At 31.7% G+C, this 26,443-nt stretch overlaps 2 protein-coding genes across 5 annotated transcripts in view; both read left to right on the top strand.

The window, feature by feature from the left end:
- The window catches only part of LOC148629263 (protein patched homolog 1-like), a 29,669-nt gene extending 24,722 nt beyond the window's left edge, over nt 1-4,947 (top strand). Inside the window, exons 24-29 of one of the 2 annotated variants that reach the window (XR_015915585.1) lie at nt 2,328-2,427; nt 2,726-2,986; nt 3,256-3,358; nt 3,510-3,601; nt 3,796-4,367; nt 4,540-4,947. Coding sequence is in view for 1 of the 2 variants with exons in the window: in XM_088547274.1 (XP_088403400.1) it covers nt 2,328-2,427; nt 2,726-2,986; nt 3,256-3,358; nt 3,510-3,598 (553 nt within the window). In the remaining variant the exon portion in view is untranslated. Of the gene's footprint in view, nt 1-2,327; nt 2,428-2,725; nt 2,987-3,255; nt 3,359-3,509; nt 3,602-3,795; nt 4,368-4,539 lie in introns of those variants that run through there. The other variant, XM_088547274.1, reaches the window with a different exon arrangement.
- Nucleotides 4,948-15,737: 10,790 nt separating this feature from the next.
- LOC148629262 (thimet oligopeptidase-like) overlaps nt 15,738-26,443 on the top strand; it is a 28,159-nt gene continuing 17,453 nt past the window's right edge. The window contains exons 1-8 of one of the 3 annotated variants that reach the window (XM_088547259.1): nt 15,738-15,786; nt 19,225-19,389; nt 19,754-19,893; nt 20,346-20,461; nt 21,480-21,611; nt 25,159-25,196; nt 25,875-25,987; nt 26,363-26,417. In XM_088547259.1, the coding sequence (XP_088403385.1) occupies nt 19,237-19,389; nt 19,754-19,893; nt 20,346-20,461; nt 21,480-21,611; nt 25,159-25,196; nt 25,875-25,987; nt 26,363-26,417 (747 nt within the window). In that variant the 5' untranslated portion in view covers nt 15,738-15,786; nt 19,225-19,236. Of the gene's footprint in view, nt 15,901-19,224; nt 19,390-19,753; nt 19,894-20,345; nt 20,462-21,479; nt 21,612-25,158; nt 25,197-25,874; nt 25,988-26,362; nt 26,418-26,443 lie in introns of all 3 variants that reach the window. The other 2 variants (XM_088547244.1, XM_088547252.1) reach the window with 2 other exon arrangements.

The following is a 26,443-nucleotide window of genomic DNA, read 5'->3' as shown; positions in this document are numbered from 1 at the left end:
GGGAGTTTCTTCATCAAATCAGGAACGTAATTTGTTTATTCAACATCTGCAGAAGTTACACATTATGGTTTTGATGATGCCTTATCCTATTTTACCTGGTGAACATAGGGCTTCTTTACCTGTAGGTCTACTCCATTATTAAATTAATGTTTTCTCTATTACTACAGAGTTATACTTAATTAATGGAATTAAATCACATATTATCTGGCTTTCTGGTTTTAGGAGCCATGCTTGGTGCATCAGATAAAATTTTAATGGAAAGGAGATTATGCAAATTGAATGAAAGACATTTTAAAATTAAAGCTAATTGAAGTCTATTTAAAACAACATAAATCAAATCAAAATTTGGATTAAAATTGGTTCCTAATTTCTATTTTGAAAATTACTGTATTGCTGGATTTTTGGTAGATTCTTTGTTTGATAATGTTCATTGTTTATGTTGGGGATAATAAGTCCCAATAGCTTTTGATTTGAGTTTTGATAGCTTTTTGATTTGAGTTTTACATAGGGAATAATTTTGTTCAAATGTCTACTACTAAAGTAGACATTTGAACAGGGTTAAACATTTCAGTTATTACATGCAGTCATATTTCATCTTAGGATGGCCGTTTAGTATATCTAAATAATCATGAACAAGTTTGACAAGACCATCTGGTATTGTCAATAATAGCTGGTAATATTTTCTTTTTAATTTTATTGTCTCAATAGCATAATTTAGGTTAAAGCTTTTAGTATTGTCTTTATTTTATACAGAAGATGTATGAAAAACCATATCTATATATTATGAGAAAATGTATTGCTTGTCTTTCCTGGTCTTTCCATAAATATTATAATGAAGACAGTCATAATATTTTATGCCTACGAGATATTCACCTGTATGAAAATAGCAATAAAATCTAGGTGGTCAGTTCTTGACATAGTGTCCACAGGTGATGGAATGCCTCAAGGTACTGCCAGACATTACAATATTAATTGTGTCCAACACATAATTTATAATGGACATATTAAAAGCCAATTAGTCAGAGCCTTTTTTCATGTCAAGTTTAATATTAAGTTGTATAGGAAGTGTGGGATAAGTGGATTTTACAGACATTGTTGAACATGAAGTATTGACTAAATTTGTGAATAAATCTGGTTTTTTAAGCAAATTTTTGGGGACAATGACACTATTCATTTTCAAAAGTATATTTTAAACATGAAGTGCAAACATAAACTTCATCAGTTAAATAAGTTTGTCAGTTTTATTATGTCTTGTTTAAAATAAAAAGTAAACTAAAGCTTTTATAGCAGATATGAAATGGAAAAATTTAGATTTTGGTCTAGACACCTTGAATTTTATAGTAAAACCAATTGATTGAACTGATTTCACTAGATGACAACCAATTAATGAAAATGTGCAGCAAAATGATGTTTATTCTGTGTAATTTGAAGTTAGTTAGATGCAGTAGCTCATTGATCAGGGTGGTCCTCTGATCATAAGTATTTTCATAATCTGTAGTTGAATTATTCATTTTAATCAACAATCAGATAGAGGGCGTTTGGCAATGTGCCATGATATGATAGGATTTGGATGGCATTTAATATTATACTGTGTAGACAACTGTGTGGTCTGTTTATAGTAGATAGCTTCATGGTCTATATCAATGTCAGAACTCGGCTCTTAACACACTTTTTAATGTCTTAAAAATGTTGCCTCTAAATTCTGATGGGAAGAGGCCTGCAGAGGGAAAAATAATTTATATAGACACACTAGATTGAGATTAGGGTAATAATTTTTTCTTTCATTGAGTAGCCTCCAGAATAAACATTTGTATGTAGATTTGATGTGTTTTCGCTACATTAACCCCAGGTACATAACCATGTTACTTATGCTGTTGACCTCAGTAAAGGAAGAAAGAAACAATTTTCATCATAGTTAGAAGGGTGCAAATGTCAGAATGAAGAAGAACATCTTTTGATGAAAATTTTAATTAAATAAGTTGGGTTGTTTAAAATTTCTGTCAGTAAAAAGCATTTACAGTTGCTTACATGTTTGAAATTCTTCTAACATCTTTATTTTTTCAATGAACAATTTAATTGCAAAATTGAGAAGAAGAATGTTGATAAACCATAAATAAACAGGCTGAAGTGCTGCAGAGTATTCAGCGGGTATGAATTAAACCATTGAAGGTCTAAATTAGGGTATGAGGTCATGTTAACATTCTTTGACCTTACCTTTCATCAATACAAAGAACAAAGGTTATTTAACCTCATGCATCGATTCCATTACTTTGTGTCTTGCTGTCTGTTCTGATTTATGTTTAATGCTTTTTCTTATTTTCTTACAGGTATTTCTTTAATGTCCTGGCTGCTCTGGTTGTGATAGGGCTGTTAAATGGACTGGTCTTACTTCCTGTACTTTTGTCAATACTTGGACCTAAAGGGGAGGTAAACCATCATTTTATCATTCACACTTGACCTAATATAAAAATTAATAAAGAAGAAACAACAGTTGTCATTTTAAAGGACTAAATTAGTGCATAAATATAATCTGTTGTTATGTATCATGAATGGCAATTTAGCTGATTCATGTAAGACCTCACTGCTCTGTATGATGTAATCAAGTCTTGGTGATAGCACAAATTCACACAAAGCCTTTGACACAGAACACATGTTCCTTTTTATGAATGGAGCAAAAAATGTACAATTAAAATGTGTTTCATTTCAATTCCTTTATCTTGTCTAGATTCGACCTAAGGACGATGGTGATAGACTTCCCACACCATCACCTGAACCTTCCCCAAAACCCAAAAAGAAGTCTGTTGGACCCAGAAGATCTGGCAGACGAACGTATCCCAGGATACCCTCAGATATTTCCTTGACAACAATATCTGAAGAACCAACACAGTATTCTTCACATGAGATAGTTGTAGAACCAGAAGTAGTTGTAGAGACAACCACAGTTCCCATGAGTGGAGCTCAGACAAGTGCTAATAATAGTAGACATGTAAGTACCTTAATACAGAAGCAGTGAATCCAGAACTTTATATAAAGGGTTCCAATTCCTCACCCTATTCTGTCATTGTTAATTGGATGATATAGAATTCAAAATAAAATCATAGATGATAAAATTCGTGTAGTTCAGAAGAAATATATTGACGTTTGATATTATCTTCAATGTTTACTTGAGTATGCTTTTTAAATAAGGTTATGAGGTACATGTATAATTGTTAGCTTAAAACTGAACTTGATGAATTTACTTATATTTATTTGTAGAGTACACCACCAGCATCAGTTACATCTACTCCTCCTTCAAGACATGTTACCAGGGTAACAGCTCATGCCACAGTCAAAGTTGAAGTTCACACTCCTATTCCAGGTAAGGGGAGATACTTCTGGATTGAAACACTAAAAATATAGGTTGTGATAATCATGTTATGCTAAAAGTACTTGTATATTTAAAAGAAAATTAATGGATTTAAAGATTTTCAGAAAAAAAAGTGTTTGAGTAAAAACTTTCTTTGTTTTAGGTTCAGTACATAATGTAGATCATGATCATGCCTACAAAAGTAAAAGACGGAAAGAATTGGACAGTTCAGACTCAGATTCTGTTTCCTAGCAGGTAAGACACTGAATTAAAAAGTCTCCAATTATGAGTATAATTTCTGTGTTCTAACACATAATTTCATATTTATTTTTCACTTAATTCAGAATAACTTATTTTTACTTTTAAAAAAAAAATAACAAATCAAAATCATTGTCAGTGAATATCTGTTGACAGACATGAAATAATTGAGATTTTTTATGATGTTTCAGACTTTAGTTCTCTTAGGAAAAGATGGTGCTATTTATTATTTATACAGTATTTTATGGTTGTGCGTATGGCTGCCTGTGTGAGTGTGTATAATCATCCATGACACTTCTTTATGGCGGCTTCAGGCCAGTTTTCACTCAGGAACTCAGTATATCAATCAGCAGAAAGGACAACTAACTACGGGTATCTTTGACGGGATCTGTTCTACATCCTTATCAGGGCCGAGTTGTGATTTAGTATTTATTTGTATTGAACAAGGGGAAAGAACTCTTGTTTAACTGTTAAGCATTGTTTTATGTTACTGATGTACAGATTTCTTGTTTTGTAAGATATTGTAATTAGATTAATTATTATGGATTGTAAATATGTTGATATGATGTAAAAAAATTGTTAAAATTTTGTTGATTGTTAAATGTTTACCATCATTTACATTGTCAAAGATCATGTTAAATATTTACCATCATTTACATTGTCAGAGATTATGTTAAACATTTACCATCATTTTACCATCATTTACATTGTCAGATCATGTTAAATATTTACCATCATTTTACCATCATTTACATTGTCAAAGGTCATGATAAATATTTACCATCATTTACATTGTCAAAGATCATGTTAAATATTTACCATCATTTACATTGTCAGAGATTATGTTAAACATTTACCATCATTTTACCATCATTTACATTGTCAGATCATGTTAAATATTTACCATCATTTTACCATCATTTACATTGTCAAAGGTCATGATAAATATTTACCATCATTTACATTGTCAAAGATCATGTTAAATAATTACCATCATTTACATTATCAGAGATCAAATCTCACTTGTGTGTTGTCGTTGTTGTACATTGTTCTTAGCATCATTTTGAGGAAATTACAATGTAATATTAGTATTAGATCATTCAGCATTATGTTCATACCTCAAGCTTGCATTTACTCTAGGAAAGCTCAGGGTTAAATTATCTAGGGTATTCTTAGCCTCATTGAATATTAAAGTGCCATATAGTAAAAAACAAAGACACTTTTCTTTTCTACAGTTTCTGATGTTTCAAATTGATGAACACTGCCTGTCATAGTTTTTGATGACTGCTGTATAAAATGTATACCTTCATTGTTATGTACTTATCATTAAACATTTTTGTATGTAGATGGTGGTAAATTTTCTTCTCAATTTTTTTTAGATGTGAGCAAATTACAGTAAGGGAAATTATCAACACTATTGAACTGTTCAATCAAGTTCTTAATCAACATCAGAAACAAACAAAAAACAGTGATATTAAAGACAAGAAATTCATTTCTGTTTTGTTCTCTGAAATATTTTTATTCTTTATTATTTGATTTAAATCATATTGTATAATCTGCTTGGAGGAAGGAAATAATAGCAGAAAAATATTTGATATTTAATTTTACATTTTTTCAGTAAAAACAAATTTGTATGGTCATGCAAGGAATTCAAAATGTTTTAGTCATGTTTTACCATTACTGTATAAATTGTTCATGTCTAAATAAGTTGGGATTGGAACCTGTTGTTGAGAATGCCAAAGATAATCTGTTTCTCAGGCAAGGTTATAGTTTAGTCCCCTGCCTAACTCTTATCAGGGTTGTAGTGAAATCCTTATTAATCTTTGAATAAAATAGTACTTTTTTTATTTCACTTTAATTCAAGAATTTCTGTGGTTAAATGATTGGAAATTATAATACCCAATTAATCCATGCAATCTGGGATCTTTTTAAATGATAAAATTTCAATATTTTCTGATTTAAGTCTTCTCTATTTTTCGTTCAAAACTTCATCTCCTGTTTAGTTTGTGGTTGTTACTTGAAATGAAGTAAAGATGCTGAATTTCATTCATCATATTATTTATACCAGTTTTAGATCGACAAACTATACAAACTACCATATTTGTTACAAGATACTCTATGGTTTTTATATGAACCAACATGTACGATAACTATGCAAATATTTTTTTATTAATATACAACTTGCAGTGCTAAAATACGAGGTTGGTCATTTGGAAACCTTGTATGCCCTGTTGATTGGTGCATAAAAACGCTACTATTTGACAATGGTGTTAGAGCTTTAATGTATTTATTATGTACTAAATGTATTGTTATTTTGTACTGTTAAATGTTTTGTATGGTTTAGTGATTTGTGTGTTTGATTTTTTTTTTTCTGAAAGCAATTGTCACAAGATAACAGTTTCTACCAAAATTGATATTTATGAGTTAATTTTACTGCTTTATTGTTAAAAGTTTAAAAAATCTAGACTAGGATCTTAATAATTTATGCAAATTGTGTGAGCAGTTCATTATGTTGCAATGGTGAAGTTAAAAAACATTAAATCAGTATGGTTAAATAAGAGGGAGATCATGATATTCTGCACGTACCTAATTTGGACATTGCTGTAAAAATTTATATTTTATTGAATTACACCAGGTGACCTCATTTACCTGTGAAAAAAAAAACATGACTTGTATCTAGTGCAAAGAGGTTACACTGCCAGTTATGATTTATTATTGTGTATGTAAACCCCTCTGGCACCTCTTTCTTTCATGTCAATGAAGACACTACACTCAAATCCTTACCAAATCATATTCGTTTTACCTCATAGGGTGTGGTGCTGAGGCCCCAGAGGGGTGAATTGCCTGTGATAGGCCTTATGGCTTATATAAATATTATATATATTATGATATATATGTGGTAGTTATTGTGTTCAGGTCTTCCTATGAAGATTGAATCGTTATCACATGAAATTGATAAAAATAAAGTTAATTGAATAATGTAAAGTGTTCTTTCGTGTGTAGTCATAGAAAGACGACAGACTTGAAACATGTGACAACCACCTGCTGATAAAATACTAATAACGAAAATACCAGTATTTCAAGTGGTGTTTGTAAATGTGCTGACTTGTGTGATTAGTACTCAAATGAATGTTTTGCAAAGTGTTCTCAAACAAAACCATTTTTTTTCAAAATCAGCTAGAACCTGATTGAACTTATTTGTATGGAATATTAAACAAGTCTATCAATTTACTGGCACTTGTTAATAACAATTAGACTGTCAATTAGTCTCATACCACAGTATGAAAGTAGAAATTATCAACCTCATGAAAAACATAGTTATATTTTATCTTTCAACAAAACTTTGGAATTACTCAACTATCATATGAAGGGGACATAATTCACACTTCAACAACATTTCTCCAAAGTATATGTTCTTTTTAAATGTGGTTATTTTTTGATCATGATAAAAGATTCTAGCCAGAAGATACCAATTTTATTAGAGGAAAATAAGGATCATGCCTTCAGCATAACCACCGGCATAAAACTAGTTTTGACCGGGCTGCATTATGAAAGACATCGATTTCAGATATGTAGTTAAAGGTGCCATTTCTTGTTTTAAAATTGAGCTTGAGTATTTACTTACATTAAATAGGTATTTGGACTTATTTCAGTGTTTCTTCGAAAATATATAGAGAGAAAATCTCCCTGCCACACTCAAAGAGCTGACAGAAGGATGAAGAACTTTAAAACGACAGACAAACAAACCATAGTTTTAGATCCATTGTTATTACCATATTGTTTCATTTATACTGTTGGTTTCTGTTAATCTTAAAAAAAATGGAAGTCCAGAATTTTACCAAGCTAAAGTACATAAAGTGAAATGGGCAGTCCTTAACATGACACATCAAGTTCAACAAATCCATGTAAGTACACCTTCAAGAAAGAATCATTGTTATATGTATATGACATGTTTTGTGGTTATGGCAAGCCATTGCGGAATTTGTTTCCCATTTATTCATGTCTGTAGATATGTAGTAACATATGTTAATGGATATTTACCAACGTATTCATAATTCAATTATTGATATCAATAAATGGAGTTTTCTAGACATACCCATTCAAGACAAAACGTATGTGTGTTCAAATTTGTATCAGTCTGTATCCAGTCTGTGTCCACACTGTTTATTTATATAAAAGTAGGTTTCTTTTCCGTAGACGACTTTTTCATGAACTAGGAAATTTTCGTATAAGTAAAACTGTTTGATGCTTTGTAAAACATGAACAGTGGAGTTGTTCCCCGAGAGTGCAATGCATGCACTCATTTATACAACATATGATGGTATCCATCCCAAGTTAACACAAGCACCTCAACCTCTAAAATTTAAGTTAAGTTGTCATGTTAGATTATTATGAAATCAAGACTATAGTCGAATTTCAACTTACATAAATTTGATGAGAGACGAAGAGAGTAGAACACGGTAGAAGTTGCTATCTTGTTTTCAAATTATTCCAAGCTAGGGAGAAATCAGTTTTCAGTTGAAAAAGACGTACCGACGTACATTGTACATAACGCTCCATATACCTAAAGCATGGCGCATTGACAGTAAGTCGATGTTCAATGTCAACGACTTGCTGTGTCTTAGGTGGTTTATTCTAAATCCATTTGTACAAAACGATCGTATTCGAATGCTAGTTTTCTTAAAATCATGGTTTGAAACCTATTTTCTTCGTGGAACAAAGCGGAGTATGGCTTGCACTAAAATTGTTTCCTACCGACCAACAAGTCAATATGTAGACTTCCTACAAGTCTTAAAATTTTACCTCACAAAAATGTATGAATCTACCCTGTTAGATTATCATTTGCTGTACATAGATGGATAGTAAATGGTGTATACACACAGCCTATACGAAATTAAGAACACAAGATAACGAAATTATGGAAACAAGGCAGGTCTGCATTTTGTCTGTCTATATATTGATCCTCTTATTTCAATTGCGGGTGTAACTTCTAATATCCAAAATAGACGAAATTTTATTCTGACATTTCAGGGTCGCATTTACGACATAAAATATCTCTTTTTTACTTTACTTACGACAAATACTTTGCAACGCAAGTACATTCTGCATGTTACATAGATAAACAAGCATGGGTTTGGAACAAGATAAGAATTTTGACTTTAATTGCTTTTTTATAAACACCGATGCACGTTGATGCTGAAATCCACTGGCTTAAGATTCTGGGTGGCTATATACCGTTAACATTTACTTATGCAAATAAATAATCGAAGTAAAAATCACAAGTGAGAAACAAAAATGCTTGTATTCTATCAACTGTAAAATTGCAATAATCTTTACTTTTGATATGATTATTTTAACAAGTACATTTGAAAATAAGTTTTAACAAGATCTGTCACAATTTACGCCAGATATTCACTAAATAACCATACTTCAGACGTCTTATTAGAAAACAATTACAGTTAAGTCTAGCGACACGACGGGGCTATCAGATAATCGTGTGTGGTCCATGTCGATTTTGATTCATTGATGAACTAATAAAAGGCAGTGTCTTGTTAGTTTTTATGACAGCGTAGATGAAGCTGATTGGCCTTTCTATACAGAAACACACACGAAGTATTTGCTACAGGCACAGAGCCAGATTGCTTTGCTGTCAACCAACCCCTCATACATACTACGTGCACGAAAAACTTGTATACATAATTGTCACGGTATTATAAAGCGCTCATTCGCACACACAGTTTCAGTTATACGCATTTTGCCAAGACTTCTTGGCATGCCGTCCTTTTTTTTCAATTTCAACTAGTATGGGTTTTTAAAAATGAGTCCCATTTAGGTATTCGACCAATTCCCTAGTTTTTTCTCAAATCTTTGATAGAGTTTATGAAGGATTAGAGGTATTTTTGCATGGAACGATAGGGAAGCCCATGCTAGTTACACCTTGTAATTGTCGTTTTGCCGTCTTAATATCATATTGGTAAAAAAAAATGTTATGTTCCCATTATTTCAGAGGCATGGAACTATGTTTCAATGTTTCCACTGTTGTATTTCCCGATTTCAAAGGTTATAATCCTTCATGAAGAAGCTGGAAGAAAGCACTAATTCTGAACTTGCTTACAGTAATTCATTGGAAAAACATGCATGAACGAACCACTTATACTCAATCTCTTTGCTGCATTTCGTACCTAGAAATAGAAATAGTTTTTTTTTTTTTTTTTAAATTACTTATCTTAAACAATTAATATTAATATACATGTAATTTAATGTCGAACAAGAACACACATTTTACATGTCCTTTCAGCTTTTCTTTAAGTTTTGTGAAGTAACTTACTTTAGATCCATGAAATGTATTTTTTCGCTTAAATTAGGAATGGAACCAAAGATCGACGCTTAGAACGGACACAGAACCAAAAATGGTTTGCATGATAATTTAGTAACCTAAACAGGTTATAAATAAGAGGCGTTTTTTACAAATTTGAATTCAATTATATATACCTGTCATTTTAGTTTTAAAGTAAATTAAATATGGAAAATAATGAAAACCGTGGATAATCTAAATATAAAGTTTACAGCGTACTGCATATCGTGGTGATACCAGAAGGAATATTAGAAGAGAGTTTCACCTTACACTAGTATAAACTCACAAAAAGTAGTAACTACACTCTCATAAAATTAGAGAACTGGTAGGGGTCCTTTGTCTCATCGATCATCTGTAAGAAAAAGTAAAGAAGAAATATTTTCGTAACGGAACTCAGGAAATATTTGCTTGATGTAAGGAAAAACTCATAAATATACCCGGATATCCGATCTAATGTAGAAAAAAAAAACTTTTTGTTTTAAAAAAAAATGAAAAGGTTTAGCAATATGGCAAGCCAAAGTGGACAAAAATTAGTATTTTCCAATATTAAAAAAATATTTTTTGATATTACAAATTCATTTCTAATATTACAAATTAGATTTCTTATATCACAAAACACTTTTTTAATATAAAAAAATCATTTTTTAATATTAAAGATTCAGTTGAATTTTTAATATTAAAAAACGATTTTTTAATATTAGAAAATCATATTGTAACATTAAAAAATGTGACTGATTTTGCAATATTGCAAAGTGATTTTCTAATATTACAAAATAAGTGGTTTTTGATATTAAAAAAAATGATTTTTCAATATTACAAATTCATTTTCTAATATTACAAATTAGATTTCTATTATCATAAAAAACACTTTTTTAATATTAAAAAATCGATTGAATTTCTAATATTAAAAAACTACATAGAAATTAATTTTCTAATATTAGAAAATGGATTTGTCGTATTCAGTTACGATTTTTTAATATTAGAAAATCATTTTGTAACATTAAAAATGTGACTGATTTTGCAATATTGCAAAGTAATTTTGTAATATTACAAATTCATACTCTAATACATCCTCCCCAGTCAGGGTTTTGAGTCCACCCTTGCTCTCTCAAACCCTTGAGCGAGGATGGACTCAAAACCCTGACTTGGGAGGATGTTTCTAACATTACAAATTCAATTTGTAATATTACAAAATGTGTGATGTTTTATAATATTAATAAATCATGAATTTTTAATATTACAAAATGAATTTCTAATATTAAAATATCTTTTCTAATATTAAAAAAATGATTTTGTAATATTAAAAAGAATGTTTTTTAATATTACAAAATATTGATTTTCGTCCACTTTGGCTTGCCATATAGCACTGTCGCATTGATAAAAATGTCTTTTATGGAAAGTACAACTGAAAATGATCGAAAGGCTAAAAAATGTTCAGGTCAAGACAGACAATCAAATTATTCAGGCAATGCCAATCCTATGTTCTTGCATAGCCAGACTACATGTAGGTCAGTTCATGTTTTAGCAGAGTCCTTCTGCATGCGTATATTCAATAATCTAGGATACAACCGAACAAAGCTATTTAGATTCATCCTGAAGCATCTGTGACGTAGATATTTTTGACTGCTTATATATGGAAAAAGTGCGGAATGCTTTCCCTGTCGTATTTTCATAGTGCATTTCAACTAAATCTTTAAAAGGTAGTTTACAAACACTTTGGTGGTTATTTCTGGAGGTTATGGATTATAAATACTTGGATAATGCAATCTAATCTCTACGTTATTTTCTTCATGTACACTGCCGGATTCTTAGGGAGAGAAGTACTTAAATCATAACACGTGATTTTATGGGGAAAATATTTCAGATATACACTAAAACTGAAGCTAGTGCTCCACTTCAGGCAAAGAGGTCTACCCTTGAAATATCAGACCCATTTTATTTTGAGGCTGAGGTATATAACTTGGTCACAATCCAGTCTATTCAAACCCTCAGTGCCTTGCAAGATTGAAGTTATCACTACAGAAGTTTTATGGTCGTCATCATGAACTCGTGGATCGTTATGATGTATCCATCAGCACAATGAAAACTGATTCATTCAACGGGTCATAGTTTGCCTTTCCTCGTTTGTCTACCCTGGACTTGACTTTTTATGAGCAACTCGGCGGGTGTTTCTAGAAAAGCAGAGGACGCTTACTCTACCGGTGCACCTGGTTCATGCTGCCAGTTTTTAGTGGAGTCCGAGTTGCTCATTTACTTTTGTTACTTTGTATGTATGATTTTATTTACTTTATGTTCTTTGTTGTGTGTGTCTGTTTTCCATGTCTGGCCTTTGTCCCTGGAATATATTCTTTTGATTACCGCTATAACCTTGGTTCCCTTGATTACTCTTGCAAATTCGACAATCTTTTAGGTTAATGCGCGTTTTTTTTTTTTTTTTTTTTTGTCAAGGAAGTCTATTTATAGACTGAACTTGACTTAGAGATAGACGGCAACCCAATTACGTAACCAAGGTAGACATTTCAACATATAACTACCAAATTACACTCCGCGGGTTATTCTCCTTGCAAAGTTTGCATTAAGATATCGCTCCGCCGCCGATCACACTCCATGTCAAATATGTGATGTTTACTTGACGTACGACACGGGCTTGTAACGATATTAAGGCTATTTGATACGTGTAGAACTGCAAGATTTCAATGATTATATGATCAGGGGCGTAGCTAGGCCTGTTTTAGTTGTACGCAAAATTACGGCGAGGGGTCTTGGGGTGGGGGGTGGGGGGGGGGTCGCTCAAAGCCCCCAGTGAGTCCGACAAGGCAAAGCCCTGAGGGAAACTCCTGAATTTTAACGATTTTGGAGTCAGTTTTTCAGAGCCTATACTACGTTTATGGTATGCATATGTGATAAATAACCTTCATTTCATCTTTAAAATGTGTGTTTTTATTTTTGTTACTTTTTCCGAAAGTACGCAACTGCGTATTTGCGTATAGGCAGCTACGCCCCTGATGATATTAACTATTTTGTCGGAACTAATGACAGAAATATTGTTTGCAAATTTTCAATCGACCAGTATTGATCACTTTGGGAATATTGACCAGGTGGTTTAAAAACCAGTAAATACCTGGTACTGCTATAACCACCCAACCTTTATTTTTGCCTGATTTGCACGAAATTACATGTACATGTAACAATATTTCCCAAAAATAGGAGGTTTCTCCATATCATATGGTTAAAATACATGTATATTTTCATGAATTTACATTGTAACACTTTGCAAATATCAAACACTGTTATGATTTTTTTTTTATTTCTTTTCAGTGGTTATCACTTAGAAGTTTCACTAGGTGAAGTGAGAAGAAAGCAAAAGTAAAACAGACCATTTCTGTGCTGGGACACTATTTAAGCATGAAACAAAGTTCACGATTCTCAAGTCTGGTACATGTATGTGAAGCATGAAGCAGCTGTAAATGTATATGTCAACATCTCTTAATGAAAAACTATAAAAAAAACATTAGCACTTATATATATGCGAAACATAAGAGTTACTTGAATTGTAATCTTATACATATTTGTGAAACAATCTTGCAGAAAAAAGGTAAAAGAAATGCACATATATTATTGAAGGCAGACAGGTATAAAACACTCAGCAAATAGTGATTCATCATAAAAAGTGGTACTCCTGAGGTATTGGTTCACTAATAACTTTTTTGTTTTGGAGAGAAAAAAAGATGGGTTTATACTCAAAGTGCATTTGTGATTAAAACATCATATTCTCTGTATTCACCACATACCATTGACTTTCCAAATTAATTGGAATCTTAAATTGCTCAAATCTATGAGCTATAAAGTTGTTTTTAGTTTACTGATCTTTAAACTACATAGTAATTTTTACAACAAGAGTTTTTATCCTTGTTTGAACTGAAAATTCCTAGAGAAATGTAATCATTTATTGTACATACCATAGCCTAATCTAGACAACAATGACAAGGACAAATTTTAGTTTTAATTTATTACAAAAAAATCTACATCAAAGGGGGCACAAGCAAGGGAATGTTTTTTGCTCATTTCTCCCTTGAGATTGGGCCTTTGCTCAACTTCCTCCAGTCTGCAGGATTCATTTCTACTATATGCATCTCCAAACCGAAATTTCAAGGTGTGGGTCCAATCTTACTTTGTAAATTCATCGAATATTGATAGTCAGTGATTCTCAGTGGAATTCATATTTTGTATGAAATGCTGATTTAAGTATCAGGAAATTTGAGGACATCAACGTATCTGTACAGCCAGGAATACCAAAAGCAATAATACAAAAGAAGACCCCAAAATATATATTGATAAACGGACCGTATAAATACAAACTGCGTTAAAACAGATGGTTATTCTTTAAAAGGACTAAGTTTTTTGATCGGTTTATTTAGCATACAATTTGGTTACATGAATATTTTTTATTACTTTGAGGTCTTCCTTGACTTAGTGCCTCACCACTTTGATTTACTAAAAAACAGGTCATGTTCTTAAAGTCGATGGACAATATGACCGCGTACACAGTATTGCTGATCTAGCATTGTAGTCATATTGTTTCCAGTATATTTCAATTTGCAAAGCATTAATTTGTTTTAGTTGTAAAGTTTGACAGTTGTAGTGAAAGTGTGATGGTTTGCAAAACGGATCTTCATCCTATATTTCTATGATATAATGTACTTATTTTGGTGTATTTACTTCAGTGTAAATGAATGTAAGGAACTGCCAGGCTAGCTAGTCATTGGAACATAAAAGATTGCACTGAAAAGAAATCGGTGATGAACTTTATATTAATGAAAACGAGAAGTGTACTATTCGATTAGGAAAGTTTCTAGCTGCAGAAACCTAGAAACGAATTACATTTATTACAGTTAATGTAGAACCAAGATTGTAGTTCAGGTTAAGTTTTAATTATTTGAAAAACGAATAATTTCATTAGATTTGAAATAAGCTTTCTGTTTGGTTGATTCTCCTTGAGCAAACCAAGTTATTTTATATAATTTACTTTGGCACTGCGACATCACTAACGTCAATAGACCCACTGACTCCATGATTCAAATAATTTCAAACAAAATAATGATTTGGTTACGAACCAAATCTAAATATTTAGATTTGAATCTACTCGAAAATAAATTCATATTTCTAATTTTTGAACATGTTATACGAAATAGCCAGGGCCACTTTACACATTTTTCAAAAAGCTGCTTCTTATAACGAACTTGTAATGTAGGTGCCAGCCGGGGTTCATAAGAAAAGTGTGAGTACCTTATTTGCATTTTTTGGGGTTAATTTTTCACATGGAAATGACAAATCTCTCCCATAAGAGTGCCAACCCCCTGCATCCCCTCTGGATCCGCCACTGATTTGGTGTTATGCTACGTATACTGTGGTCCATTCACGGTAGGGCGTTTTATCTTGTAAACCAGTTAAAAAAATAGAAATGTTCCTTGATTAAAGAGTACTGCATAATTTTCCTTCAATTTTTCCATTCTAACCACCATCATCGACCATATTATCCCCTCTCACCTGACTATTTCATAAATATACTTTTTTTTTTGCCTTTTTGCTTTTTTAACCACCATCATTGACCGTGACTTTTTTGCCCTTTTGCCTTTTTAACCACCGTCATTGATATCTTCTCGCATCTGACCATTTCATAAATATACTTTAGAAGATATTAATGCATTTCAGAAATGAAACTTTCTGTCGAGTCCGTACTCGAGGTTGTCGATTGGAATCATTTTGTGGTAATAGGATGAAACAGTAACTGGTGCCCTGACGAAGGTTGAATATTCCAGTCGAACCGGTACGACACATGAAATTGCAAAAACTTGTCTTCTCTGCTGTAAAAAGAAGTAGTAACTTTAGTCAATTTTATCGTGTGTTTTCACAGTCATCTCGTTATAATCTTAATTTTGAGGTGAACATACAGTTGTTGCAGTTTGTTATTATTCTTCGAATAACTTTACGAAAGGAACCAAGATTCTAGCGGAATTCAAACGAAAGTTATCCAGGGACAAAGACTAGACGTGGAAAACAGACACACACAACAAAGAACATAATGTAACCAAAATAATAAATGCAAAGTAACAAAAGTAAATGAGCTACTCTGAAACTGGGAGCACAGACACTTTGATAATTTTTGTCAGGTCTGATTTGATATATTATACTTATAACCATCAAGTATGATAAATTTTGTAATGATATATATTTGTTCTAAAGCATTATACTAATTGTCATAGTCTGATATGTCTATTGGCCGAAATGTCCGGCATTCATAAGGAATTATTGGTTGTCCTGGTCCGAAATGTCTTTGGGTAGAATTGTCCGGCACTGGTTAACATTATAGTTCTCATAATTTGTGAAACATCTTAAAAGATTTCCTTATTATATTTAGTTTTGCTTCATTCTGTTTCATTTTGTATAGTTTAATTATGTTTTTATAACTATTTGATTCATTTTATACAGCCCTCAGTCTAGTCTAGTGAAATGGTTGTATTGGCAACTTAAATGACGTTTTTGCGACTGAAAACAATATTGAAGTCGCCATTTGGCGACTTGTAATAATATTGACTGGCGACCGAAAAGTCAAGGAAAAAATCATGTCCGAGCCGGTATTTTTCATATGTTACTCAATTGTCACCAGTATTTTGAAAACGATTTCAAGCGTGTCATCGATTGTTTCTAATTCCCCGTAATGGCGGAGAAAGTAAAACAAACACTTTTGACAATTTTTTTAACGAACAAGGACAATGATGAAGAAAATATTGATGATCATCAGACATTTTGAATAAATAAAGTTCTCAGAAAGCATATTACATTTTATTTTCATATGAGGATAGTTAATATACAAAACACAAAAGAAAACAACTAAACAAAGCGAACATAGGTTGTAGATTCAGTTATTTGAAACTCAAAAATCAAGGGACACTGTTACATAACAAGTTTGGAAACCAGACAACATGAAAAACTAAAACCAAAAACACACTAAAAATTAAAAAAGTGATTGACCTGGACGAAATGAAAATACATGGTAGTACTTGAACTTGTGATAACATTTTTTCTGGCGACCTATTTATTTTGGTTGGCGACCTAAAATTTGTGTTGGCCACAAAAATTTCAAGGTTGGTGGCCAAAAGACCACCTAGTTTTAAAAGGTACTTTGAGGGCTGTTATAGAATTGATTCGTTTCGACTCCTTATATCAATTATTTTCGTTTCATTTTGGTTTGTTTTCGTTTCGCCATTTTTATGACCCGAGATTTATGGGTAATATTGATTACGTAATTTTCATAAACATCTGGGTGCCATACTGCAGACTATAAGGCCAATCCTGTGTTGGAAAAGCTATGATTCGATTTGTATTTAGATTTGTATTTAATTATCGAAACTAGCAAATATTTTCTGAGACTGGTTTGGCTCTCAATCGCACATATACAAGTATACGCAAATGAAGCTGCCATTATGCTGTTTTTCAGCTCCTGAAAATGCAGGTACAAACAGGATATTGATGCTTTTTCTTGCCATAAGTAAACAGAACCAAGTTGAAAATACAACCATAAATGCTCCTTTCGGGAGCGTATTGATATCGTATCAGATGTAACAAATATCGATTAAAAAACATTCAGAACTAAGACAAAATGCACGTTTAACAAACTTGAAAGACAATTTTAAACAAATGCATGTATAATGAGAATTCCATTTGTCAGCAAGTCAAGGGTCCAGGGTTCTCCACAGCCTCTTTTTGCATGTGTTACTTTCCTTGCACCATGAATTCAAAACGAGCGCCACATGTTCATTTGGTGTATTCAAATTTGCATCATGCATTGCAAATCAGCACTGCATTTTCCAATTACTCCTGTCTTTTAATCACCTATACCTGTCATAAATCTATATGATTGGCGCATGTGTTTATTGTAACGGTAATTTCAATGTTTTGATGGTAATTTACGGGGGTTTAATGTGCCTGAGTGAAATGTGTGTGTAAACACATCTCGGGTCTGTCAAATTTACGATTATCATCGTTGGCAAAATCAATATGATTAAAAAAACTGGTTGATTTCTACTTTTTTTTTTAAATGAACAAAATTTGAGAACTTTTCATTTAATAAAATATAGAAAGTATCAAGAGTTTGATTCAATTTGATAAAGATCAATATGATCAGAGAGGGAGGAAGATGATCTTAATTTATACAACAAGATCTTAACGATCTCTGCAATTATCTGACAGAGAAAAGCAGTTCAATTTGCCTAACTTATGAAAAATGCAATGAATCGACTCCCAAAAGTTCTAAAGAATTGTTTAAAGACACAATCGGATGAAAATGACGTTTTACTATCTAAGTTCTTGTGGTTTAATTAAAAAGAATTTGTGAAATGCATGTGGTTTAATGGTATCAACATTGACCACACCTACCAGTGGTTTTAATTTCTCTAGAGCTGTGGACCTGTGATCAAGCCTAGGGAAGGGAAAACTTTACCTTGTTATAATTGAAATAAGATGAAACAGATGAAAAGGAAAGTTGACAATTTGGAATGCTAAGTCATCAAGTCGTTTAGTTTGGTCAATAGTTTTCCTTTACCATCAATCTCTAAGAGTAGGTCAGAGTATGAGGCTGACATTACAGTGTCTGTTGTATCCTTTATCTCAAGTTTTTTGGGTAGATGTGATGTTTCAAATTCCCAAAACTAGGATTGTTTAACGATAATATGTCATCTGTATATAATATCAATGTTACGCTGTACAAGGATTTAGATAAATATTCATGTGCTGTGTTATGCAGTGAATGGGTCACAATACTTAGCTTGAAATCAATATCATGTTTGAGAACTGTATATTACAGACTTCACTTTGAGGGTTCTCCTGTTCCTGTACTCTGCTTTTCTAGAAACATCCGCCCAGTTGCTCATGAAAAAGTCAAGTCGGGGGTTAATGAAAGAGGAAAGAAAAAGTACGACATGTTGAACAAATCAGTTTTCATGGTACAGATGGATACACCCTAATGATCCACAAGTTCATGATGACAACCATAAAACTTTTGTAGTCATGGCTTCAATTGTGTTGCAGCATAACTCTGTTCCAGAAGTTTAATTATAAGAAGTCGTATAGTTTGGTCAATAGTTATCCTTTACCATTGATTTCTTAGTGAAGATCAAGATATGAGGCTGATGTTACACTGTACAATGATTTAAATTAGTTATACATTTGTTTTTTTATTTTGAAGATATATACAATTTTTTTTCAGTTAAGAGACACAATGGCTTCAACTCCAGGTGTAAAATTAACATGGAAGGTGGATCAGGATATGATTAACAAAACTGTAGAAGATCTGAAGAAGACATCTCTTCAGGTGTATGATACTGTAGGGAAACTGACTGCAGATCAAATTACCTATGATAATGTTATCAAGGTAGGTGGTAATGTAGCAGTAATTTGTGTTGATAGACAGCTTAATGTTTATCATTGGATTTCTACTCTTTGCTTCAAAGATTAGAAACTACACAAGTTTTCTCTCTTTTTAGACAAGGATATTCATGTTTTCAGCCATGTTTAATAGACTGGGTGAGGTAAGATGTCACAATGAATATTTTATGACATCTTGTAAATAGAAAGGAAAGCAGGTCATTCCGAATGTTGTACTAAGTACCGTGTAATCACAAAATTGATATATTATAACTGTGAAAAAGAATCAAACATGGCTAGGAAATGCAAGAATAGGAAATCTTGCAGTCCATGGGTTAGATTTCAGTGTTTTAATATTTTTAATTTTATAGGCTTTATCTGACAATGACTGTGTGTATGCTGTGAATAGGAACAATGTAGACTTCTTACAACATGTATCAGACAATAAAGACCTCCGTGAGGCTAGTGTGGCTGCTGATAAAGAATTGTCAGAATTTGATGTAGAAATGAGGTAAACACAAGGTTATAAAACTTTCACACTGTTTATGCCCTTTTAACAATAGAAGAAGAGAGTTGTATATATATATAACTCAATCATTACTGCTAAGCCATGGTGTTAGGTTTTAAGTTATTAATTAAACTTTTTATTAATATGATTCAATTAACTGTTTTACTAGTATTGGCAGGTATGGATCCAGAAATTTTGAAAATGGGGTGGGTTCCAGGCTGTTATTTGATCATTTTTGCTCTTATTTTACATGAAACAAAATTTTCCAACAAAAATCTGTACCCCCTTTATCCACCACAGTACTAGTAGGATAAATTTATGCTGATTTATTGGACTGACACGCATATTTCTTCTTTTTGATAGTGTGTTTAGTTGATGGTTAAAGGGAGATAACTCAATAATATAAAATAAATGTTGAAGTAAATGGCTTACTTCTTTCATCATTTCATTTTTAGCATGAGACAAGATGTCTTTGACGCCTTGGTTGCAACAGAAAAGAAATTTTCAGGACAGTTGAAGCCAGAGGCACAGAGATATTTAGAAAGAATGATTAAATTGGGCAAGAGAAATGGTATATTGTTTTTTATTCTGATTGATATATTGTGAATGAACTAAAAATGTTTATTTTTTCATGTTAGTGTTTTCTTGTTGACTGAATGCACTTATAGTTCTGTTTAATTTGTTACATTTTATCCATATGATCAAAGCACAATAAACATACAGAAAAAATGTACTTTTTACCATCTGTTAATGTATACTGCGGTTCATTTTTATTTGTTGGGTGCTAATTTTCATAGTGGTACAGTTAAGCCACAAAATTAAAGATTCCAACAAACAATAATTTCTGTGGATGAATGTTTCCTGTCACCCTTAATTGTTTAATTAAAGAGAATATCAATTGTTTTATAGTGCCATATAGCCTCAGGCTACCTGTGTTCTGTAGTGTCAGTGTTAACCAAAAATAAATTGTAAGAGTGTAGTTTGGTATTCTTGGTTTTTTCATCTTTCCAATGATAGCATTTGTTGTAAAAGTAATGTTTGGTAAACTCAGGTTTTACCACTTCCCATTTTCATACAACTAGCAATGATGCATCAAGTTTTCATTAGCAAGAATTTTTACTTACCAGAATATTTACTTGTAACCTGGAAAATGGAAACAGCAGATTTGATTCCCTGACAGAAGTACCACATATGTTTCATTCGTAATTAAAATAACATAAGCAATCAAAGCGCTGATGCATTTTCAATGCCAGTTTGGTAAAACGTGCCCACACAAAAAAAAAAAAAAAAAAAAAAAAAACCAACTTTCAACTGTATAAATGCTTTAAATGCTTCCAAAATTTTTTTTTTTGCCTTACCTGAAATAATGAGCAAAAGTAGCTTTGCTTCAGAGATATTTTACTTGAAATGCAAAGAAAAACGTTGATTCTTTTTATTTTATTGACCCACAAACTGTGAATTTAATTATCCCATGAAATGTTGTTTTTCCTCTAACCATGAAAAAATTATGTCCACGAAAATGAATGAAACCACAGTAATCATGATTGTGAGCTTTATGAAATAAAGTTATTATTTATTTTTTATACAAGGGTTACATTTACCAAAGGAAAAGCAAGACAGAATCAAGGAAATAAAGAAGAAGATGAGTGATTTAAGTATTGATTTCAGCAAAAACCTGAATGAAGAAAATACAATCTTAGAATTTACAGAAGTGGATTTAGGTAAAACTATACTTCTAGTTCATTCAATCAAAAAAAAAAAAAATTAAATCTTATCTCAAACTGATTGCAACAGAAAGATTAATATGTTTTTGTGTCTGAAACTTCGAAATTGTTGTAAACCTAGTTACAGATTTTATAATTAATAAAGGGGTAACTGAGTAAAACAAACCACAGGGTTCTTGATAAGGCGATAAGCTGCATCCTAACATCCGTAATTTATTTAAAAATCAATAAAACTATCCAAAAAATCGTGGAAAAACTGTTCAACATTTTTTGAAAATCAGACAACCAGAAGTTTACAAAGTTATTTACACTTGATGTTCATCCTTCAAATTTTTTTATCAAAAAAAAAAAAAGTTAAGAATTTCTATAAAAAATAATTTCAAAATGAGTAAACCAAATTCTTTTAGGAAGAAACAGATTTATACAGCCTAGGGTAATAAATGCTGATTATTTGTGTACTCACTCAGTATCAGCAACTAAGACAGGGCTCGCGCTACTGGGCGATTCAGGCGAAATAGTTGCCCTGGAGTCGCTCACTTCGCCCTCAGATAAGACCAAAAGCGAAGTGAAATCGCTCTCTCATTTTCAGACATCCCCCATGATCGGGACTGTACTCCATCTTTTAGTGGTATTTTGACCAGAGTTATCTTTTTTCTATAACTAATCAAACAAAAATGACGCCCGTTTCGAGAAAATAAATTGTAAAAATTTCCAAAATCTATCGAATTATCAGTTACAAGCAAGTATTTTAATCAGCTTTTTGTTTCAAAGGTTTAAGACAGGATACGGAATAAACATTCTTTACTTCAGCTTACAATAATTCTTGTTATACCGTTCACATTTTGTTATGAAGCGTGCAAATTTGTTGTGCGGATTCTTTGGACTTCGGTTAAATTTATCTCAGTTGATAATTTGGTAGAAAACCCAAAGCGTTTTTTTTTTTGTTGATGTTCCTGATTCATTACAGAACAGTAAATTCTCCATTTTGACGGAATATTTCTTAAGATCGAGACAAATTCGTACTGACCACTGCAATATGTGTAAATAAAGTTTCAGTCTTGACATGTCAGTAATAACTTTTTAACATGATTATTGATACTCGTGGTGAAGTTATATCAAGATACTGAATATTTTGAACAAGAAATCATTACGGATTAAGTGGAGTCAGAAAAAAAATAAAAACAGAAAAAATGAAAATTCCAACAGAATATTGCTGCCTGAAATTTTCTATTCCAGTGCTGCTAAAAAAGACAAAATCAATAGAACAATGCATCACAGGCTTTGCTTTGCACAATCATATATTAATATTGCTGTAATAAATTTGGTAAGGGGTAGTGGTATATATTAGAAATTCAATTTCATTAATATATGATACAGTCAATCATTCAGTCAGCAGGCTGATTTCATTTTGTCCAAAATATTTAGGTACTTACATCTGTAGCTTAAAGAAAAAGTAATATTTATCTCAATAAAAGATTTGTTTGTTTTTTGGGGTTTAACGTCTGAGCAGCAATATTTCAGCTATATTCAGGTGTTAGTTATTTCTTTAATGTTTAACTGTGAATACTGCACATGAATTTTACCTAGTGACAGTGGTGGTCAGTCTAGCTGATGGATTTTGGGGTAAACAGCTTAAGATTAGACAAAAGCCATATTTATTGAAATTAATGTCTTAAAGTCCAATTTTGAATTATTTGAAGAAAGAAAAGCTGCAAAATTTTGTTGAAATGTATTTTGTCTTCCTATTAAAAGGAAAAGATTAATTATATATACTGAAGTATCAGAAGTGTCTTTAGTGAAGTTCTTTTTTCTTCTCATATTTTGATATACATGCATATATATTAAGATACAAAGTATATTCAGTGTGAAAAAAAATTGAAGCCATACATATAAACCAACAAAGCAGAAAGCTGTTTTTTTTAACAGTTTGTTAGGTCACAGTACCAGAATTTGCATGATCATGAACTGGCTTTGAAGCCACAATTGTACTGTGAGGTACATGTTTTTTGTTTCCACATTAGCCAATAAAATTAAATGTATGTCATGAAGCCAGCAAACAGAATGAGTTTTTTTTCAAATAAAAAAAGACTCTTAGTTTACTCTACACAATTTAATATGGATGACATGCGTAATTGCATTGAGGTATGGTTTTGTATGATTGTAATTACCGGTACATGTATGTATGTCCATCTGTCCATCCATAACACTTCAGCTTGTCATTGCAACTCCTCTAAAAACTACTCAACAGAAATTCCTGAAACTTGGTGTATAGCAAGAACACCATATGCCGTTGTGCATATTATCATGAAATTATGATTCTCTAATTTGTAATGGAGTTATGCCCCTTTGAACCTAGAAATTTACCATAAGTCCTCATGTATCAGCTTGTCATAGCAACACATCTGAAACTGCTCAACAGAAATTCCTGAAACTTCATATGTAGCAAGAACGTGATATGCTGTTGTGCATATTATCAGGACATTTTTTATTCCATAACTTTTATGGGAGTTTTTCCTTTTAAACTTAGAAATTTACCAAAAATCGTCATGTTTCGGCTTGTCATTGCAACTTCTCATAAACTACTTAACTGAATTTCATGAAACTTAATATTTTGAAAGAACATCATATGTAGTTGTGTATATTATCTGGAATTTTGATGCTCTAATTTTTATGGGATATATGCCCCTTTGAACTTAGATATTTACTGAAAATCATCATGTATCAGCTTGTCATTGCAATTCCTCTAAAACTACCCAACAGAATTTTATAGAACTTGGTATGTAACAAGAACACCATATGCAGTTTTGCATATTATTAGGAAATTTTGATTCTCTGATTTTTATGGGAATCATGTTCTGAAGTTCACTTCTTTCATTGTGTTTTCCTCAGTTGCAGTGTGACGCAGGTCCAGACATTGATTGGTCTAGCCTTCCTTACATGAAATAGCAAATATTTATTTTTGGTATGATTTCAAAAAATTTTATTTTAATTTAAAAATTTGTGCAATATGGTGTCCAACCCATTTGATGCGTCCAAAATAAATTGTAAATCCTTATGCTTAAGTGTGTCAAAAACTAATATTGTGTCCACACTTGCTCCAACTGTTCAGGGTTCAACCACTGCAGTTATATCATGCTGTGGTGAACCTTTTTGTTATTATTTTTTTTAATTACCATGCATGTCAAAATAAGCATCTTGTGTGATATTAAACCTGCCAATATTTTAGTTTGGAATTTCAAAAGAAAAACACATTACTTAGTTAAATTAAGCCAACCATTATAACAAACAGACAAACATAGTTGGAAAAAAATAGCAAATGGACAGTTTAAGCAGGAGTTACATTCCTTGATAGAACTCTGCTATTTTGGTTAAATTTGAAGTATTATAAACCTTAAACAGTTATTTATTGACAAAACTGTTGATAAAATTTAAATGTTAAGAAAATTAATGAATATCTGAAGACTTGCCATAGTCTAGAATTTACTTTGCAAGCTTAGGGAGGTGAATATTATATTTTTGAAACAAAACCCAATCTTTATTTCAGATGGTTTACCTGAAGACTTTGTTAAGTCCTTGGATAAGGTATTTATAATAAATGTGGAAATGAGTCGCAGGTTCTTTTAAGGAGGTAGACCTAAGGTAAGGGACATAGCTCTTTAAATCAGTGATATGTTTGTATCATATTCAACTTCACTAAAGCCTTTCAAGCTTTCATTTGAAACTGAATGAAATAAATCTAAGATACTTTGATGCTTAAATGAGATTGTAAAATACTGAATACAAATATTTGAATGATTTGTAAGAGTTGTGTCCCTTACCTTAGGTCTACCTCCTTAAAATTGTTTTTTTTGTCAATTGAGAAAACAATAGCACATATTCCTATGTATCCAGTCTGTTCCCATGCAATTGGTTTTCAGCGATGATTTGGAATTTCAAATCGCCAAAGTTAAAATTTATTAAGAAAATCCACATCTATATAATTTAAATATGATAACTAAAATCATTAGTATTAAGAACACTTTGAGATTTATCTTGTAGGACAAAATTGCAAACTGTTAAACTTGATGTTCTTTGGCACTTAATATGATCATATTTTTGTTATTCACTCTTTCCGATTAACTATCCTATTTTTATTTTTTAAACACAAAGTTCTAAGGATTAACATATGTTTTTGGTTATTCCAACAAAGAATTAGACATTCTAGACCTGATGTCTTTGCTGGTCTTTGTTTCATTATTACCAGTTTATGTTATTTTTCAGACAGATGATGGGAAGTTTAAAGTATCACTGAAATATCCTCACTACTTTCCCTGTATGAAAAAGGCACGAAATCCAAACACTAGAAAAAGACTAGAAATTGCATTTAATTCAAGGTGAGGATTAAAAAAAATGTGAAACAAAAATATGAGATAAAACAGTTGTTTCGAATTAAGGTATGAAAATATTTTTTCTTTTTATTTAAATATTATTTGAGCTTGCTTACCTGTTATTCCCTACATTCTGCTGTTTCATTGAAGAAGGTAAATGAAGTAGCTTTCACTGGAACATTTTACTGCCCACAAGGATTACACACACACTTTAGATTATAATAATTTCAGGGTATGATTTTAATACTATTAGAAAACTGCTCCCCTCCATTATTTTTCATTGTTAATTTTTATTTGTTCTTTGTTGATTCTTTTTGTGTTAATTTCCTGACAATAATGCTTAAGGCTTAAATGAATGACTTCTCTTTTTAATTATTTCAGATGTGTTAAGGAGAATACTGTAATTTTAGAAGAACTTGTTAAACTCAGGCATGAGGTTGGTTTCTATATTGTTTTTTATAT

Source organism: Perna viridis, chromosome 1 (assembly GCF_037379345.1).
Source record: "Perna viridis isolate PV_CMFRI_1.1 ecotype Kerala chromosome 1, ASM3737934v1, whole genome shotgun sequence".
Taxonomy (NCBI): domain Eukaryota; kingdom Metazoa; phylum Mollusca; class Bivalvia; order Mytilida; family Mytilidae; genus Perna; species Perna viridis.
This window is presented reverse-complemented; position numbering and strand designations above follow the sequence as displayed.